A 19,723-nucleotide genomic window follows, 5' to 3' on the forward strand; every position below is an offset into this window, starting at 1 on the left:
TTCCAATTTACTTAGTCTTGAAACTAACTATTAAAATCCCCGGTGGGTACTGGTCTGAATGGTAAATTTGCACATATCCTACTTGCCCACAGAACTGTCTCCATCCTGTTTATGCAGCCTGATGATTTTAATCTATAAGATTTCATGGTTATAGAGAAGACTCAACTCCCAACTCAGTGCATTGGTTCAACTAGAGCATAATGTGAATGCAGGTATGTATATCTTTCCCCAAAAATGAGCTCTTCTGACCTACACACTTTCACTAGGGCTACAGTGTTGTTCTGCCTTTATCCTCCTTCCACCAAGAGAGCCACTTACTCCTCACTTAGGAGTCACCCAAACATCCTCTGAGGATACATCTTTTCCATACACCTCCCAACTCACTCACAATTGGCTCAATCATGTGGCTCACACTGATAAACCTTAGTTCTCCGCTTACATGCCTACATCTCCTACTGGGCCTCCAGCTCTCAAACACAGTTCAGCACTTGGCACTGAGTGTGGCACACAGCAGACCTCATTCAGGAGGGTGGCATGGAGGAAGGAACAATGACAAAATGTACGCAAAAGCTACAGAGATAGCCTGGTAATGCTTGCTTGTTTTTGCTTGTCCTTTGTCCTTGGCATAGGTGACCCTTCCTTAGCCAGGCAGGTCTAACTTGTGCTGTGTCTTGAACTCTCCCCCAGCCCAGATGGCTGCCTGTGAAGCAGTCAGGAGACTGGACAGAGTTATGTCTAAGACACTCTGAAAATGCAAAGGGCTGCTACTGTATATCAGCACCATCCAGGTGGCCACTTGTCCTGTCAGCAGTGCAGATAATATTGTAACTGTTTCTATCTTTAGCACATTGAGAAGTAAAATATAAGAAAGTAAAAACAATTGAGGCTATCTTTAGCCCTTGAGTTTCCTAGCTTCACTCAGGGAATAGCAAGCTATTTGTTGGGTCAGGTCACCAGACAAAAGAAACAAGAATAGAGGCTGTTTTTAATGGAAAATTGCCCCACATGCTAGGCACCAGCGTCACACTACACAGAGTCACAACAGGGCTCTGAGAAGAGGCTACCAAGGTCTCCACCATTCCATTCAACATCACTTCTGCACAAACTATAACTCTTTCAACAGTGGCAAAGGCCATGGACATAGGGAGTCCACTGAGCAAGGGTCACTCAGTGTAATGGAAAGGGCATGACCCCTAAGTTCAAACCTCAACTCTGCAAGTTCCTTAATCTCTCAGATAAGGGCTTCTGCAAGAAGAAAGTAAGGACCCAGACAAGGCCTGCCAGCAGCTCTTTGAAATAGCAGCCATCATCATCCGAGCCTTGGGCTGGGTATTTAGCTCAGCAGTCAAGCACTTGCCTGATAATTGTGAGGTTGTGAGTTTGATCCCTGGTACAAAAAAATAAAAATAAAAATAAACCACAAAAACTTGTATCTGAGGCTCAATCTCTGAACTCAAGCTGGAAAAGAAATCTGTATTGTTTTGCACTAGGACTTGCTGAAGTGTGCTTTCTAGATCATGTGCACAACCATTCTTGAAGGACACAGTGTCTATAAAGATGCTGGGCATGGTGGTATAAGCTTATAATCTCAGCTACTTGGGAAGCTGAGGCAGGAGGATTGCAAGTTTAAAGCCAGCCTAGGAAACTTAATGAGACCCTGTCTCAAAATTAAAAAAACAAAAAGAATTAGGAATGCAACTCAGCACTTCCCGGATTCAATCTCTATTACCACCAAAAAAAAAACCATCCCTAAAAGTAAGAGCTTCCCAAGCCTCCTCTAAAGATATACTTTTTCTACACAGCCCTGTCCCTGATTTGATAAATCAGAACTTCTTGGGATAGGAATCTGCATTTTAATAAGCTCTGCAGGTTACTGTATTGCAAAATTGCTGAGAACCACTGCTCTGGACTACAGGTACACAGTGGCCTCAATCAGACCAGCAGCCCAGCCAGACCACCCAGTTACACCCTGGAAACTCCTAGTTGGCCAATGATTCTAGACTCTACAAATGTGAGCTCGTAACACTGAGAGCTGGTGTTTTTGTTTTTGCTTTTGCTTTGGACAATTATAGGAAGGAGAACTGTAAAGAAGGATCACTTCGCCTTTCAAGTACTTGGAGGCCTGTGTATCACAGCCCACAGAGTGTGCCCCTCAGGACATCCCTCTCCAACTGTACAGCCAGCTCCGGACTGAGAGCAACTGGCAGAGGCCTGAGAGGCAACTGACTCTTGTGAACAGGAAGTGTTTGTGGCCTCCCACTATCTCCCTGAGGACACGTTGTAGGCCCTTAACCGTGTCCGAAAGCTCTCCATTCACCTGACACCCAACACCAAGACAACTGCAGACCTCAGCATGGCACAGAACAAGCACCTGCTGATCACTTTCTGTGCCATCCCTGTTCCTGTAACCTTTGGGAGTTGCAAAACTTCTCCATCTCCCTGAAATTATACATGGAAATGTATCCAGGTATGTACAGGATAACACTCTGCCTAAAGATGAGCGGGTGAGCTACACAACTGACATGGGACCAGTCCTCTCATAGAGGAACTAAGTGACCAAAGCCTCTTCCAAAACTGAGGCACAAAGACTGAACATGAAGCCTCTAACTTCTGACTACCCTGCAAGGCCACTTCATGCGGAGACAACTCAAAATCCCCAAATTCGCACTCACAAGGGGTAGGTCCTGTTACCCCCTTGACCAAGGAGCACAGAAGGCTGTTGGGGACACAGATGTAGAGCTCGAAGAAAGAAAAACACTCAGAAGAATATAAATGGCATTTGACCTCAAGTGTTCTGGTTTCTATTTCTGCTTTTAAACTTGGAGGGAAATTCCCAGGAGGCTAGATTTTGGAGGACTTGTTACATTCAAAAGATAGAGGAGTTTTACAGTGGTGGAAATCTCTGTGCTGTTTTAGATGCTTTCTTAAAGTGACATAACCACAACAGAATGTGGTTTCTAGAAAGGTTAAACACCTCTCGCAACCTCTGAGGTCCAGGAAGCAAACCTCCAGATAGATCATCAGAGACCTGTCTTCACACCCATCTACTTGCACGAATAAGTCTCTCAACCTGTGGGCTGGGTTTTGCCAACTTTGCCTGAAGGCTGCAAGGACTCTACTTGATTTAAAAGGAAGGTAACCAAACTTTCAATGGGAAACTCAAAACAACTGAAGTGTCCTTCTGAAGACAGTTTTGCTAAACTGATCTTATGACAAGAAAATGGGGGGCCGGATATGGTGGCACATGCCTGTAATCCCAGCACTTGGGAGGCCAAGGCAGAAGAATCATTGTGAGTTTGAGACCAGCCTGGGCTACAAAGTGAACTCAAGGCCAGTCTGAACTGCATAGTGAGACCCTGTCTCAAGGAGACAAAAAACAAAAAACAAAAAATACAGGCAAGGAGAGAAAGAGGATACACACTGATCAGCTCCTCTTGGTCCATCACCAGAACAGAGACTCAATCCAGGAAGTCCAGGAATGAGGCGCCTGCTTTTCCCTATCTGGGACTCAGCCAATTATCCTGCCTTCTTACTTGCAATGGTGGGCAAATTGGCAGTTGTGTCTTGAGTTTACGGACAGTGACACAAGGCACTAAGCTTCTCACACAAGGCATGATAGACACAGGATAAGGATAGCTCAAGATGACATGCTACCTGGCCTCATCTGGGGAAACAGGAAGGCTGGCCTTTGGAGTGCCAAACAGACAGACTCGTGAGGATTCAAAGTAGTTGCAGGGCCTTCCCCTTACCAGCAGCTGCCACTGATGCTGTTACCCAAAGGACCTAGAAGGACTGCAAGGTGTAAAACCCAGAGCAGTCTGGGTCCCTGGAGCACCAGCCTTGGTCTCTTCCCTCTATACAGACAGGGCTGATTGAGACTCTGTGACAGCCCTTCCAGCTCTGACAGGGAATTCCTGCTCCAATCTGCCCCCCAAATCCTAGGGGCATTCATGTGGTGGGGAGGTCAGATTTACCATGCCAACAATACTCCAAAGGGTCAGAAAAGTCAGTCTGGCCCATTTCTAGATTCTTTCTGGATTGTACGTATGCATACAGCACAAGCAAGTCTCTAACCCAATGTGTATAGCAAGGCTGAGTGCTTTATACAGTCAAAGGACTGGCAGGTAGGAGAGCTCTTCAAAAACTCAAGAAATGAAATTTAACTATTCATTAACTAATACCTCAATAGGCTCCTTGCTGAAGGTAGGAAAGAGCATGATTGTGCAATCTAAGCACTTTGCTTGTCTAGTGGGTTGTCACAGCAATCATCGTCTAGAAGGGAGACCAAGCTTGTAAACAGTATTATGCTTCCCCTATGGAAATATAGCCAGCAGCAGAGCCCAGATTTAAGCCTGATCTACCACCCCAAAGCCATTCTCTTGCAGCTGGGCCAGGTAATCTTCTTGACTATCTTTTGCCATGGAAAACACAGTGCCCAAAGACAGTCTGCAATAACTATTCCCTGTCCTCTGGCAACACTGTGACCTGCCCTCCTTCCAACCCCAATCAACCCAACCTGAATGAGATTGTAAGCTAGGAGGCTTTTTCATTTGTCACCACAAACACCTATCATGTACCAACTTTAGTTCACATTTATTTCATTCTGTACTTTATTCCAGAAACTGAGACTAAAGAATAGTACAGAGAAATTTAAAGGACCTTGTACAGATGAAACAGAACTATTTTAGAAATTTTTTAAAAAATCACACATAGGATCACAACCATTAAAGATAAAATGAAAATAACATGTAAAAGAAAACATAATTTTTTAGAAAGTCATGCATAAACACATGTACATATCTACATAAATGTAATTTTTTCGATAAAAACAAATCTCATCCTAGCCTGTATTAGCAGTTTCTCACAGAAGGCTATGGCCCAATCATAAAATGTGGAAGGGACCAAAAATGGGGCCTGAGTAACTCTGATTTTGTATTTGTGGTTTTTGATTATGTTTCACTCATTTGACTATTTTTGTAAGAAAATGAAAACAACCTGTGAATGCCAGCTTTTTTACACAAGGTGTAATCACATTCCACTTTCAATGACACACAGTTACTGAGTTAAAAGACTGAAAGCTACCAAATCTCAAAGTGAAATCTCTCAATCCTACGCAGCTCTACACAGCCAACTGGTTTCCCTGTGGAAATTCATCCAGAGTGCCCCCGGGAACAACCCTTTTATGTACAGAATAGACTTTTACAGCCAAGTAATTAAACATGGAAAGTAAGGGCTTATAATTAAAATGCTGACAAACCTGAACTGAGCGGCACAAGTAGAGCTGCTATAATATTTTTACAATTCCTTTTTATACATAATGTATGATCCTTCTGCTCGTTTCCTCTATGTTCTTTTGCCTGTGAAATAATTTACATTAATAAATAATTTATTACCATAACTCCTAAAAGTAATTATAGGTCTCTATCCAATTTTTTAGCATATGAATTGTTTTGTTCTGTCCACTGACTTGTATTTACAACACTTTTCCTAGTGGCCTTTTTGAAATAATTGGTAGTGCCTTCGCTTTCTCTCAAAAATTTTGTGCTTTCCAGGTCTTCTCCTTGCCTGAGCAGTGAGGAAAATGAAATGTGTGGTGTCCATTGTCCCCTCAACACAGAACTCATTTAATGGCTGTAATTAGCAGAGAGTGATGAAGAGCGCTTACTTCACCCCACTTGCCCTGTTTCACTAAAAATGATTAAACTAGTCTATGTGTGCCCCAGAGTCAGCATGAAGAAGCATCTCCCACCACAGATGGCAGAGTATTCAGAAGTGCTGTGTACAATGGCTTCCTGTGCAGGCCTCACCTCACCCCACACAGGAGGATCTGCATTATGTGCTCAATGGAAGCCAGGACCAGGAGCAGGGGTCTGGCTCCCTGCCTGGCCAGCTGACCATGGGTGGACCGCACCCTTTGAGCTGCCACCTGACCCACATTTCCTGTGTCAGAAGCATAATATGCCATCAGGTTGATGCCTCTTCCCCCAAGAAATTGTTTGCAGAGGAAATTCCATTCCACAAAAGATGGGCTGGGGATGAGCCGGGACATTAGAAAGAAAACCATGAGGCAAATTTAGCCTCTGTCAGAAAGGGCCCTGGGGTGACAGAATAGGCCAGGCACCCTAATAAGAGGCCATTTGTTGGGCACAGAGCAGGTGGGCAGGGCTAGGATCCACTCTGCCCTGAGTCTCCATACACACCTTACCTGACTTTGTTTTCTCCCCAAATCCGGAAAAGCACAAAATCAATTCTTTGTACCAAGTTTCCAAACTGGAGTAGCAGACAAAGGTGAGGTAAAGACTGGTATCCACTTGAAATCACAAAACAAGTAGTACTTTGAAAATAAAACAAAGGCCATCATCATAAGCACTGGATTATGCTTTTTCAGGGGTGGAAAGGAGACCATTTGGAAAGATGGCATTCTAGGCAGCAGCACAGAATACACTGTTGTGCTCCTATTCCTAATGTATTCAGTGGACCTTTCTTTTGAGCATTCATGAAACCCAGACTCATATGGGCTTCCACCTAGGGCCCTTGCCTGGGGTGAGGGGTTAACAAGATCCAGCTCTCACAGGAGAATTATTCCACTGATTGGGGCTAGTACTTGAGCCCTTTATCTCCAGAAAACAGACTGGGATTTGGTGATTATAATAATTTGATTTTTTTTTTACTTAGCATTGTCCAACCCTGGAAGGACCAAAAACTCTCTATAAAAGCCTGGCCGGCTCCTCAGGGTGTTCTCTTCCCTGTTATTGAAAAGCAGACACACCCAAGATGAAATCTCACCATCTAGGTGCACTCCATTTGCACAGCACAGGATGAGGCCACAAAATCCCGATTCGCAGGTTAAATAGGCTGGAGTGCTAACCTGAGCCTCCCTCAGCACACACTGGCCTTGGGAGGCCTTGGATGGCTGACACTCCTCCCTCAGTAGATACCAGAAAAGGACAGAAAGGAAGGGAAAGAGTGAACGCCTCTGGGGTACTGCCATTTCTTTGAATGCCCACAACAGCTACAAATGCTCAAAAGAAACTGAGGCACAGCAGGATGAAATAACTTGCTCATGGCTCTCAGGGCTTTTGCATTTTGGAAGGTGGCCCACATCAAGGCGAATTCATTACATGCGGCTTCTCCTCTTGACAGAAATTTCCTTGTGGGCAAGGATCTTCTGACTATAGGGGCTGAACAACAGGCAGTAAAGGAATGTTGGGAAGAAAACGTAAAGCAAGACAAGGGCATGCTCTTGACCCACCACCTGCACAGCTGCCGAAGCACCTGCTTGAATGACCAGCAGTGCCTTGGTGCTGTCCTGCAGGATGGGGCCTTGCAAAAGGGAAGAGGGAGGGCAAGACCCTGGGACGGAGGCAGAGTTTCCGAAAGAGTAAGAGTCACAGCACAGAGGCCCCAAGCCTTCCTGATAGAAAGCAGGCCTCCTCCAAGAGGCATCAGGCTGCTGGGCTCCACAGGCACTGACTGCTGGCCAACCTGAGCCTCCTTTCCCAAACCTCTGCCTTGGGCCCTGGCCAGAGGTCTGGCAACCTACAAGGGCAGCTCCTATGGGTACTTCCTCTCCAAAGAAGTCAAGGTGTACCCTTTGTTTAGGTGTGGAGGATTCTTCTCAGGAAGCAGGATACTCAGCTTAAGTCTCAGTCTTTTTCTTAACTATCACCTATGGAGTGCTCTCTCTATGCTAATCTCTTTGTAAACATGTCACAGAGTTCTCACAATAAACCTACATGGTAGGTGCTAACATAACTACCATTTTGCACATGAGGAAACTGAGGCTCAGAAAATTTAAGAAGTTCAGCACGATTATATGACCCCTAACACTGCCCATCACAAACTCACAAGGGTTCACCTTATTATGACTCATAAGATATAAAGGCCTAACACATGAATAGCCCTGACCCCCACAACCCAGGCTGGTCTGATTTCTGTTTCAAGCTGGAATCTGGTGAATCGAGAGAAGTCTCTCTCTTTCCTGGCATGACAAATGGAGGCAGCTTGTGAGGCTGTCCCAGGAAGCAGGCAATGCAGCAAGCTTCCGGACCATGTGCTAGGGTTCAGAAGGTTTGAAAGCCGTTAACCACCAAGAAGGTACTCAATTGTATGGTGACAGGCCTCAGAAGTGTGTCACACAGTACACCAAGGCCAGGTGATCTCCCTGTTCTACTTCCTCTGGGTGGCAGCATCAAAGAGGACCACCCCACTCTCCCAGAGCTGTGACATACAACTGAGAAGAAAACGACCTTCCTTCTCTGCCTGGTCCAATTCTGCCTCACAAGGAACCCTGAGGAGGACCCCTTCACCAGGTGGGTCTCAGTCCTATCTTCTCTGGCTCTGAAGCTGCATACACAGTGCCCACCAGACCCCACAATTCTCTACACGCCATCACAGCTACAGGAAAAGCCCTGGAAAAAGCAAATTACTGGACACAGGGGCAAGGGACGAAGAAAGGAAGGCAGGGATGACTTCCTGTACCTCTCAGAGACCAAGTGACTCTGAAGGCTCACAGCAGTTACCCATCATCAAAATCTGGCCACTGACTCAACACAGACATCACAGAAAGTCATCTGGCAGGACATCTCAATGGAGGTAGAGAGTCATAGAGCGGCAGCGAAAGAAGACTCTGTACTCAATCACTCAGAGCACCAAGAAATCCACACAATCAATACAGTCATCTTTTCTTGGCCCCTAGAAGACACAGCAACTCAAATGTGCATGGAAACATAAGCTGAGTGAGGCACCCTTTCTGGAAGACAAGTCAGCAATACGAATCAAGAAGCTGAAAAGGTCCCTAAGAACTATCCTAAGGAATAACCCAAAACGCAAGACTCAGACACCTCAAGAGTCACTGGTAATGACAACAGCAAATTCAACAGTCCTTTCTGCCCAGGAATCATTTTGATACATCCACACAATGCAATAATCCAGACCATTAAAATGCATGGAATGAATAATTTTTCATGCTGTGGTAACTAACAAATGAAAAAGCAAACAAATACAGTTTTATATAATTATATGTTCATCATGGCCTCGGCTATGTTAAAAAATTCCAAAACAAACATACATGAAAATATCAATAGTAGCCAACACTGGGAATTGAGGTTGTAAGACATTTTTACTTTATATACTATATTTTCTAAATTAAAAAATTACTATCAATTATTTTAATAATCAGAAAGACTCAACGTTAGAGTTGGAAATGGTATTTGCAAACCAGACACCAGTGCCTGTCCCTCACTCACTCACCCCAGCAGCCCCCAATCATGCAAGAAGCACTAGGGACTCAAATAGTTGAAACACACATAAGAGAGTCCCCGGTGCCCTCTGGCACTCGAAAGAGCTTTCCGTATCTCACCTGGCTGGAACAACTAGAGGAGGACAGCCATGCCATGTGTTTACTCACCCATAATTCCACAAGAGAAAAGGGTAGGTCCTTGACTCATCTTCTTTGGCGTGTGCTGAAAACAACCAGAAAAGCTATTCACTCTTCAAGTCATAATAAGCACATCAGCACATGACTCTGCACTGATCTCTTGCTAAAGTCACAATTATAGAGAGAACTGCCCTTCACAAAGGAAAAAAGAAAAGGAGGATCCCAAGAGACAACATCTGCAAAGGACTGGGCCCAGACTCTGTGTCCAAGTTCCAGCAAGTCACAGATCTACCAAGTGAACAGACTTTTAAGACAGAAAGTCTGTGACTTCTGACATGCGGGGATGTCTCTACGTAAGTGATGTGGGGGAGGTGCAGTGGTGAACAGTTGAACGAACTCCACCACAAAGCTGGAGGCAGACTGGAGAGGTGGGGCTTCCTGGGTGTGAGGAGCAGAGGGCCTACCCCACTCAAGTCCCTCCCTTGGATATGAGGCTAGCTCTTCTTTCTCTAGCAGGAAGCAATGGTAGGCTCGGGGAATGCTAGCTTATGCTTCACAGCTGCTTTGTGGCTACAGCTAGGCCCCTCTAAACTGAAACAGAAACTCAGTGCTTCCGTTGGGCCTCAACCTTAGCGCTAACTCCCGGGCACTGTCATTCTACAACAGTTTCCCCTTCCACTGTGGGCATTTCCCATCTTCCCTCAGAGCTAATACCGAGACTCAGCCTAACAATATGGTCCTGCAGTAAAAACCAGGCCCAGGGAGCCTGGAGGAGCCTGAGTGCCAGGCACTTGTTCCATGGCTAGAGAACAATATGAGCAGAGAGGATTCTGGGGGTTACTCATGCTCACTGACATCCAAGTCAATGGGGCTGCTCTGATCACAAGTGTGAAGGAGACTCACCATCAGGAACCCAGGAAGGTCTGCCTCACGCATTCTGAAGATAGATTGGCCCCTTATTCATTTAGCAGACAGGAAAGGCAGTCATCTGTGTGCAGCCTGTGTTGGCATGGACCATGCAAGGGGGAACAAAACTCTCAGCCCCAGATGGGCCAGCCAGCTTTGGAAAGGGTACCCTCCTCACCCTCAAAGATAAGGATAGGCAAGGCTGACAAGCTGAGAAGTGGAGAGGAGCCAGTCCTTGGCTTTTTAAGTCTTAGAAAGGGTGGAGCTGACTAGGAACACCTGGCCTACCCTGATAAAAAGGGTGGCACACCGGGCACCAGGTCTCTCACCTCATCTCCATCTGCCCCAATATGGAGACCTTTGTACTTGGACAGCAATGCGTTTATCCCACACGGTTTTTAACGATCCATCCTAATCAGTGTATGGACACAGAGGTAAAGGAGGGCTCATGTTTCATGGAGCTCAGTCAAGCAGACAAACCATTACACTATAGAGAGAGAGAGCTGAAGCTGAAGGGAAGCAGAGGTTGTGTACTGGGGTAGGAGAGGAGGTGAGGACCAGCTTCAGGGTGGGGGAGAGACCCTGAGCTGGAATTGAAGAACCAGAAGAAGCTGAATAGGGCAATCCTCCTCTAGGCCCTCTCTTCAGTTTTTTGTTTAATTTCTGGGTTTTTGTTTTGTTTTGTTTGAGACAAGGTCTTGTATGTCTGTTTAGGCTAGACTTGAACTCATTATATAGCCTAGGATGATCTCAAACTAACAGAGATCCTCCTGCCTCAACCTCTTGAGTGCTAGGATTACAACTGTATACCACCACAGCTGGGTCTTCCTCCTCAGTTTAAAACACTTGCACTACTGGGCTAGGTTACCCTCTTGAGTTCCAATGATGTAACTAATCATCCATTCTACAGCCACCCAAGGCAGTAGCTGGAGAGAAGTGAAGATAGCTGCACTTGTCTTCCTCCCAGATGACCCAGTTAACACTGCAGGATAGCACAGCTCAGCAACACCAAACTCACCCAATGGAGAATGGGTAAGAAACACATGAGAGCCCGTCACTGGGGCTATGCCACTCACACAGCCAAGGGCACAGCCTACAGACCCCAGGCAGGCCCCTTGCTCTCAGGGGAAGGGTTCAGAGAGAAAAAGTGGGTTTTCTCCTTGCCAAGTGCCTTGCCTGCCAAGGGTGACAAGCTCTAACACTCTAGGAGTACCCAGGCACAAAGAAAAAAAATACCTACTGGAAAGCCACTATCCCCACACCCTGGCTGGTAGCCCTGTGAAACCCCAACCATGACAAGGACCACTGAAAACAGAAGAGAACTAGAAGACTGCTTTAATGTTATGAAGGTACCTTGAAGAGTTTAGGCTTTGCAGACAGAAACGGTACACAGCCAACTCCTACCCTGGTGGTAAGATGGTGCCCACAGCCTTTTCATCCCACTCAATTGGCAGGTGCTAACAGAAAGCACCTCAGGCCACTCCTGACCCAGGCCTGTCCAGAGAATGTGGGCATGTGAGTGGGCACCACTACCTTGCAAAGAATGCAGAAGTAGGGGCTGGGGATTTAGCTCAGCGGCATAAGCACCTGCCTTGCAAGCAGGCAGTCGTGAGTTCGATCCCTGGTACTGATAAAAAAGAAAAAGACAAAAAAAAAAAAAAAAAAAAAAAAAAGAATGCAGAAGTATGTTAGCCCGAGTTGTGCCCCAGCGCCAGCATTCAGACCTCCCTAGTCCCCATACATACACTCATTCACTTATTCACTTAACAAGAATTTCCGAATTTGTTGCAGATCCCCAGAGTAGCCCATCATTCCTCCGGTGGGGAGCACACTCACTGCCCTACCACTTTCCCTAAGCCACCACCAAATGCTGGTCTTTTCATGGGTGCCCTTGACCACTGTTCTCCACTTTTCACCCAGAACCCAGTCATCTTTTTAAAGCAGAGATCAAACCACATCATTCCTCTCCAATTTCCCACAGCAACCAGCATGAAATCCAGGCCACTCATCTCCCTGCCCCACACTCCCATGTGAGCCAACTCCTTCCTGTGTCCATCCTCTCTTTAGTCCTGCTGCTAGGTGCTGCTAGCTTGGTCCCTTTGCACTGGGATCTCCACATGAGCTCTGCAATCTCCTTCCTATTGTGTGGGCTCCAGGTGGCCCTCCCTGACCACCCTGACTAGATCGCCATCCTCTAGTCACGGGCTCTTCTCTGGCACACCTCATACACACCTTGTTTTAAAAACACAGAAAAGTCAATGTGCTTGTATCTGTGCATATTCTCTGCTCTGAGAGAACAAAGTTTCCCAAGGAAAAAGGCTCTCTTGTTCATGATGTTCCAGCACAGAGTGGTTGGAGCCACCTGTCAGAACCAGCCTATCCTGTACCCACCCCCATACAACCAGTGGATGTTCAGCCAACAGAATGTGTTTCCACTGGGGAGAATGTACTGCCTCCCCAATACTGGGCTTGGAGAAAGCCAAAACTTGGTAGGGAACTGGGAGAGGCAAGGCCACCCCACTCAACCAGGCCTTCCCAGGCTCTCCATGCCTGCCTCCAATTCTCCACCCAAGGGGATGGTTCACACTGAAATTTAACAATTTGAAAGAACACCTTCTCCATTTTCTCCATTGAAAGAGAGTCATCTTTTTTTGTTTTTGTTTTTGTTTTTTTGTCTTTTTTTAAGACGGGGTCTCACTATGCAGTTCAGGCTGGCCTTGGGCTCACTTTGTAGCCCAGGCTGGTCTCAAATTCGCAACGATCCTCCCACTTCAGCCTCCCAAGTGGTGGGATTACAGGCGTGAGCTACCACGCCCGGCAAGAGAGTCATCTTGCTACTTTCACTGAATGTATGAGACTGTGTGGCCCAGAGTAATATAGCTCCCTTTTTATTAACAGCACCTCAGTTTTGCCTTGGAATATCTCCCCTCTGTCACTGAAGGTGTCTCAGTGATACTGTTAATAACTGGTTTCACTCAAGACCACAAGGTGGGATCCGAGGTTCCCATTTTGTTTTCTGAGCCCTGTCTGTGAGCTAAAACTGGTGGCAGCCCAGGAATGAGACCCCAGTCACATGCAGACCCCTGGTAGATTTCCGTAAGGCCCACTCTACACTGGCAAAGCAACAGCCAGGTGTCCCCCACTGGGCTCCAATTCAACCAGAGTCTTTCTATTCCCAGTTTACCCAGAGTATAATAAAATCCCCGCTGGTGTGTTTTCTTCCTTCAGCCAGCCTCTCCAATCCTTCAAACCCGCTGCACCCACACCAAGAGGAGGAGAAGACTGCTTAATGCTAAGGCCCACCAGCCCCAAAGGAACGTTCAATCCCTGGTGCTGTACAGAAGCACACACCCCAGGCCTATCTGCAGTGCAGAAAGACAGCACATTTCCCCTCTGAACCTCTCTTTTATCAAGGCCTCTGTTTCCAAACCCAACCAGAGCAGGCCCTAGTCTCTGTTAGACTCCTCACATAGAAAAAGTTTTTGGAATCACATGCTTGTAGAAAAGGCAAAAACTGAAAATTCAATTGAAACTTCAGGGCCATCTGTCTGACTAAAGAAAAGAGGCCTGACTTAAATAAAGACACAATTAAGTCTCCAAATGAGGAACTGGTCTGTGCAGGAAATACTAGGCCTTAACCACGGTTTTCTGCAACTTTCTTCTGCAAATTACTGACCAAAGCAATCAGGTCACTTTTTCCTTCTCCTGTCACAGAGTACAGGGATCCACAGTGGAACAGGGAAGAGCTTACAGCCATACACCACAGGGAATGAGCACAGCAAGCACACCTTTTAAACAGCACCAGTGAGAGACTGGCAGTAGAAAGCAGAAAGAAAATCCAGGCTGAAGGGAGCAGTGCCCTTGGGTGGAAGCCCTCAAAGACACTAACGGAGATCCCACAGCCCTGCTTCCAAGGCCTTAGAGGTATGTAGGTACAGGGGTCCCTCGGGTAGCTCTGCCTACTCAAGGTGAAAGGCAAAAGACTTCCTCAGACTCTATGAGCACTACTAGTCCTAACTTCAGGCCAGTCCATGGCCTGCCTGGGTGCCTTGCTGGGCTGCTGAGCCCCAAATACAATTTGGCATCACCAGGAGATAAAGACTCCCAGTGCCTAGGCAGCTGGGTACAAGGCCCAACATGGTCACTGCCCCTTCAGACTGGCAAGTGCCTCAGCCCTGGCATCTTAATCTCATAAGCACAGAAGGAAGTATCCATTCTACCTACCAGATTAGTCCCCCAAAAAACTTGTGTGAGTTGGTACGGGGAAAGTCAAGCAACCTGAAGCCACAAAGCACCCTCTGCCCCACAGCAGCCACTTGCCAGCTCCCTTTGGTCTCCCAGACTTGACAGAGGGCTGGGAGACTTCCCAGGGAAAGAAGGCCAGGCCTGGCCAAAGGAGGTGGTCACTCTGGAAACAAGGGAGGGCCCTTAGCCCCCCTCCTGCGCACGTGGGTGTACGGGAAGGAGCTGCAGGAGCGCAGTGCTTCAGGGTCAAATGTCTGGGCTGTGTTCCAGTGGCAGCAGCTAATGTTAGAACAGCAGAAGGAAGAACCGCTCAGCAGAGGGAAGCAACCCAGAGGAGGAGGAAAGGGGAGCCAGTCTAGTCATGGCTGCTGACTGTGTGAGCTAAGCCAGGGCTGAGGGCAAGGCCTGTGCCCTCAGACCATCTCTCCTAGATGTGTGGGCCCTGGTGCCCAGAAAGGAAAAATTTGAGCGCTCATCAGTTCTTTTTTTCCAACATACATGAAATCCAAATCATCAGTTCTTTTTCCTACATCATTCCCAGGAATAGGGACATTCACACTGTTTTTTCAAAGGACTATTTTTTCAAAGGAAAATGAGAGTCATTATAAGGCTGACTGGAAAGGTGTGGACAAAAGCTGCTCCTCTTGCTCCTCACTAGGCTTCAGGGCAACAGTGTGGCTCTCTTCCAGCAAGTCTTAACACCCAGGACTCCCAGCGCCCCTGTGACTCTGCCCTGAGGCCTCAGGTCTTCTCCCTTCTGTGATGAAAAGCAACTCATGGCCCAGGATGAGCTGTGCCTCAGGGATCTGCTCCCAGAATTCCAAATGGCCTGTGCTGGTGCATTTCCCAGCCTCCCTAGCACCGTGTTTTCTTTTTTAATCTTAACTCTCCACTTCTGTTATCTTCTCAGTCTGACTGGAAAACAAAAGAGAAATTATTTTCCGTCTTTCCTGTTGCTATCTTCAAGGTACAGTATTTACATGAGGATGATGTTACAAGTTGTAAAAGTGAGTGTAAAATCCATCGTAAAAAAAAAAAACAAAAAAAAAAAAAAAACAACCATCACCTTCCTCTGAGCATTTGCTGGCTATGAACACAGACACCAGATGACCCTGAGGTTTGGTGTCCTGGAGGACATTGCTGATCTGTTCTGAGGCCCTGCTTAAAAGTTCTGTCCTGGACACTCCTACCCAGACTCCATCCGCAATTTCCTGCCTGGTTAAGGGCTAGAAATGGGTTGTGTAAGGCTTTGGACTCTGTGAGTCACATCCCAGACCCCCCAGCACCTTCCTATGGGCCCACAATGGGCTTCTACTTGCCCCAAGTAAACAGCATTGGGCCAGGACCGGAACACAGCCAACAGTCTGTGTGTGTTGTCAACCAACCCACAGACGGGCCACTCCATGGGGGCTGCTCCCATACTGGCCCACCATCTGGAGCAGAGAGGGGAAAGAGAGCAGGCTAAGACAGATGGGCCCACAGCACTACGCCAGGTGGCTCTGGGCCTGGATCAGCCAGTAACAAGAAGCAACAGAAAGGAGGACACTCTCCAGGGAGGTGGGCAGAGTCTGGGAAAAAAAATGAAGACCCCAATCTAACAGACAGAAAGGGAGGCCGAGACTCTTCCAAAGAGCCTGCTCACTTCTTCTTGCCTTCCTTCTTTTCTGAAAAGACATGTTTCTCCTGGCAGTAGTTCAGGCCAATCTCTCAAAAATCAGCCCAGCTCACCTCAAGCCTATGTGCCCAGCAGCCAGGTCCATGACCAAGGCCAGAAAGGCCCACCCTGAGAAGGAATTGAGCACAACCGCAGCCGCAGAGGCCAAAAGCACCAGGGAAAAGCACCTGGCTTGGGACTTCTTCATGGCCCCTTGCCCTGAGGCTGCTTCTTCTGGTCAGGGATACTCTAGATATAGTCTCTAGATTTTCTCAGGAAAAGAAAAATGAACAGAGCAGCTCATAATATCTGCATCCCACCTCCACAGCTGTGATCTAAGCAGTAGCCAGCAAGGGACCAAAACAATGGCAAACTTAAAAGCCACTGGGCAATGGGAGCCTGCACATGCATTCATTAAGCACCTACTAGGCACTAGATGCAGGTGGGTCAGGTCCTAGGTACCAAGTATTCAGCAATAAGCAAAAAGAGACAAAATATCCTGCTTTCATAAAGCCCCATTCTAGCATGGGTATTCACTCAGCAAACACAACAAACAGTAACTGTAAAAAGTGGTAAGTGCCTAAGGCAGAAATTAGATGGAAAAAGAGGACAGAAAGTATATGTAATGGGAGGTAAAGGGAAAACAGAGGCTGGGGGCAGGATTAAATTTTAGGCTGAGAAGAAAAAAAGGGCCAGGGTAGAAAGGAAAGAACTCCAGGTCATAAAGGAAGTGCAAAGGCACTGAGGTAAGCTCACACTTGCCATGTCAGGCCTGTTTGGCTTCAGTAGAACAAAAAAGGGCAACAAGGTTGAGGTCAAAGTGGTCATGGCAGGACGATTACACAGGCCATGTATATCCTAGGGATTTGCTTGTTAGTAAGAGATTTTGAACAGAAGGTGGACAGACCTGACAGATATTCCCACTTTCCACTGAGTGGAAAACTAGTTAAAAGAACCAAGGGCAGGGGACCAGTTATCACAAGAATCCATGTGATAGGCCAGCAAGTCAGACAAGGGTGGTGGCAGTGATCGAATTGCAGGAATCTAATAAATGCAAGCTGGAAAGGAAGCAGTGATGGCAGACAGCTGAACTGCCACAGCAGCACCACCCCTTGCTGCAGTGACCGCACGTCACCAACCAAACACATCTTAAGCAGCAGTGCCAAGGACACAGGGAAGAGCCACGGAGATTGGTGTCCAGACACCAGTCTCACATCAGGCCAGCAAAGCGGGCTGGCAGGCAGGGAGCAGCAGCAGAGCTGTAAGGCAGTTACCATCCTGTTCCAAGTCTTATGCCATGTTGATAAAATGAGAAGGTCAAGCCCAGTGGCTTTTAAGCCCCCTCTTCTCAGCCTTCAAGGCCTTCATCTAGTACTCCTGCTTGCAAAGCTTTTTCTGCTGTGGTCTGGCGAAGCCAACCCACTTCTATGTGCTCCCAAACTTCACAAGGGCTTTAGCTACAAGTTAGCATTAGTAGGATCCTGTAGGGTCACAATATTCCCATCTTTCCAGACAACCAAACCCTGCTAGAACTGGAAGGTGCTCATGGGCAAGAAAGGTAATGCTCAGCTCTGAGTCACCCTGGCTCCTAAATTCCTGCATTCCACACATGACACACATCAAGTGCCTGAGGAAGGCCTGTGGAATGTATGCAGACCTCAGTGCCTTTCTCAAGCTCTTGCCAGGGCTAGGGACCTCGATCTATTTGCTCAGCATACTTTTTTCATTGGCATAAGCTCAAGAAAGGGAGCCAGCAAGAGCACTCAGTGTGGATTTTCATAAGGGGCTGTGAAGGATGCCAGGAAGCTGACTGGGGGATACAACCCTTACTAAACCATGGAAGCTATAAAATTTGTGGACATACCCAACTGCATACTTCATCAAGGGCCATTCTGCCTGATTGTGACTTCTCTGTAGGGGACCAGCCCCCCATTCACTTCTGAACTGGACTTAGAAAGGGAGTTGGGTGAAGGTAGTTTTGCTCATAGTCTAAGGCTCAGTTACCTGCTTCTCTGCCTGGGACCACTACTACCTGACCAGAAGATAACTGTGACACAGAGTAGCCGTCACCATAGCCTACCATCTTGGCTGCACCTTTTTTCTCTCCCTTATCTCTCACCCCCGACATTCCTGAAATGGCAGCTCTTATTCTACATGCCCTTTGGAGTCAGAGCCTTGTCTTGGCCACCACTCAGGCCCCCTTCTGGAAAGCACCTTCCCTTGCCAGGTGGAGACAGAAGGAAAGTCAGGCTCTTGGCAGGTTAGCTAAACCATGCTTGGTATTATTTAATGGCCTTACCCTCCCCAGTCACCAGATAAGTGCTAATATGGACTACCTCCTTATTATGCATATACAGCAAAGCTCTAGGGCCCACTGCTGCAGGACCCCAATCAGAACATCTCACAAGGCTCTAATCTCACCTACTTTGAAACTAGTTTGCTGAGCTTACATGCTCCATCTACAGTTACCTGCATGTCAGGCCTCAGAGAAAGTCACCAAAAAAATAAAACCCAGGACTAGGAATTTAGCTCAGTGGACTAAGTGCCTGCCTGGCAAGTGCAAGGTCATGAGTTTGATCCCTGGTACCAAAATAAAAAATAAATAAAGCCCAGTTAAGTCCTCACCAGTTCAGAGATGAAGGTCCTGCATGCTACAGAGTCAGCTCCCTGGTTGGCGAGGCTTCTCCTTAGAATCATCACCATGGTAAGGACCTCAGGTGCTGGGCTGCATCCCAGGAGGGGCAGGAGCCATCTTCAGGTAGGCAGACCTGGGTAGCAGTGATGCCTGGGGACCCCAGAGGAATGATATCAGCAGAAACAGCTGCCCATAGGTCCCTCACCCTTGGGACAGGGCCCTTCCGGGAAATGGCCAAGCGTGGTCAACTCCCTGGAAAGACAAAAGACAGGCAAAGGTGTTCAGGACTAAGACAGACACAGACCCTGAGATAAGAGCCCCTCAGCCCACACCTGTGGACCTTGTGGAACTAAACAACTTCCTTACTAAATGAGGTACATTCTGGGAAGGTCACAAATGCCTAAAATCACCTTCTCAGAAACTCCCCTTAATCCTCTGCTGGCAGCCTTGAGCATCCCTAAGTCAATATCCTACTAAGTGGTACAAAAATGTGGGTCCATCCATAGAATGCCTTTAAGATCTATCTCAGGGTCCAACCAGCTAACAACCTGCAATCCCTGTGGTGCAGTCACATGTGACACTGAGCCAGGGGTGGTAGCACATACCTATAACCCTAGTACTAGGGAGGCTGAGGCAGAATGGATTGCTGTGAGTTCAAAGCCACCTTGGGCTACATAGTGAGTTCAAGGCCAACTTGAACTACATAACAAGACCTTGTCTCAAAAAACAAACAAACAAAAAAAGACATGTGACATCTCACCATTGAGCTGGCATTACAGGCAATTTCAGCACATACTAAGTCAAGTGAAAATAGGTGGAGGATGAAAACACACCTCATCCGCATGTCCAAATCTGAAGCAGGCAGCACTCAGGCAGTTGACTGACAGCAGAGGACCCACAGCTG

General features: G+C 47.2%; 2 protein-coding genes across 4 annotated transcripts in view; both read right to left on the reverse strand.

Moving 5' to 3' along the window:
- Positions 1 to 19,723, reverse strand: part of Fam53b (family with sequence similarity 53 member B) — a 118,631-nt gene that overhangs the window by 62,465 nt on the left and 36,443 nt on the right. The window contains exons 1-2 of one of the 3 annotated variants that reach the window (XM_023561572.2): positions 18,810 to 18,996; positions 9,410 to 9,464 (exon numbers count right to left, since the gene is read on the reverse strand). In XM_023561572.2, the coding sequence (XP_023417340.1) occupies positions 9,410 to 9,464; positions 18,810 to 18,887 (133 nt within the window). In that variant the 5' untranslated portion in view covers positions 18,888 to 18,996. Of the gene's footprint in view, positions 1 to 9,409; positions 9,465 to 10,282; positions 11,927 to 18,809; positions 18,997 to 19,723 lie in introns of those variants that run through there. The other 2 variants (XM_063244895.1, XM_063244896.1) reach the window with 2 other exon arrangements.
- Eef1akmt2 (EEF1A lysine methyltransferase 2) overlaps positions 9,410 to 19,723 on the reverse strand; it is a 98,548-nt gene continuing 88,234 nt past the window's right edge. Inside the window, exons 7-8 of the transcript XR_010046269.1 lie at positions 18,810 to 19,071; positions 9,410 to 9,464 (exon numbers count right to left, since the gene is read on the reverse strand). The gene's annotated coding sequence lies outside the window, so the exon portion shown is untranslated. The remainder of the gene's footprint in view (positions 9,465 to 18,809; positions 19,072 to 19,723) is intronic.

This window comes from Cavia porcellus, unplaced genomic scaffold, assembly GCF_034190915.1.
Source record: "Cavia porcellus strain 051 isolate PalLab524CR breed Dunkin Hartley unplaced genomic scaffold, mCavPor4.1 scaffold_2, whole genome shotgun sequence".
In the NCBI taxonomy this organism is placed as follows: domain Eukaryota; kingdom Metazoa; phylum Chordata; class Mammalia; order Rodentia; family Caviidae; genus Cavia; species Cavia porcellus.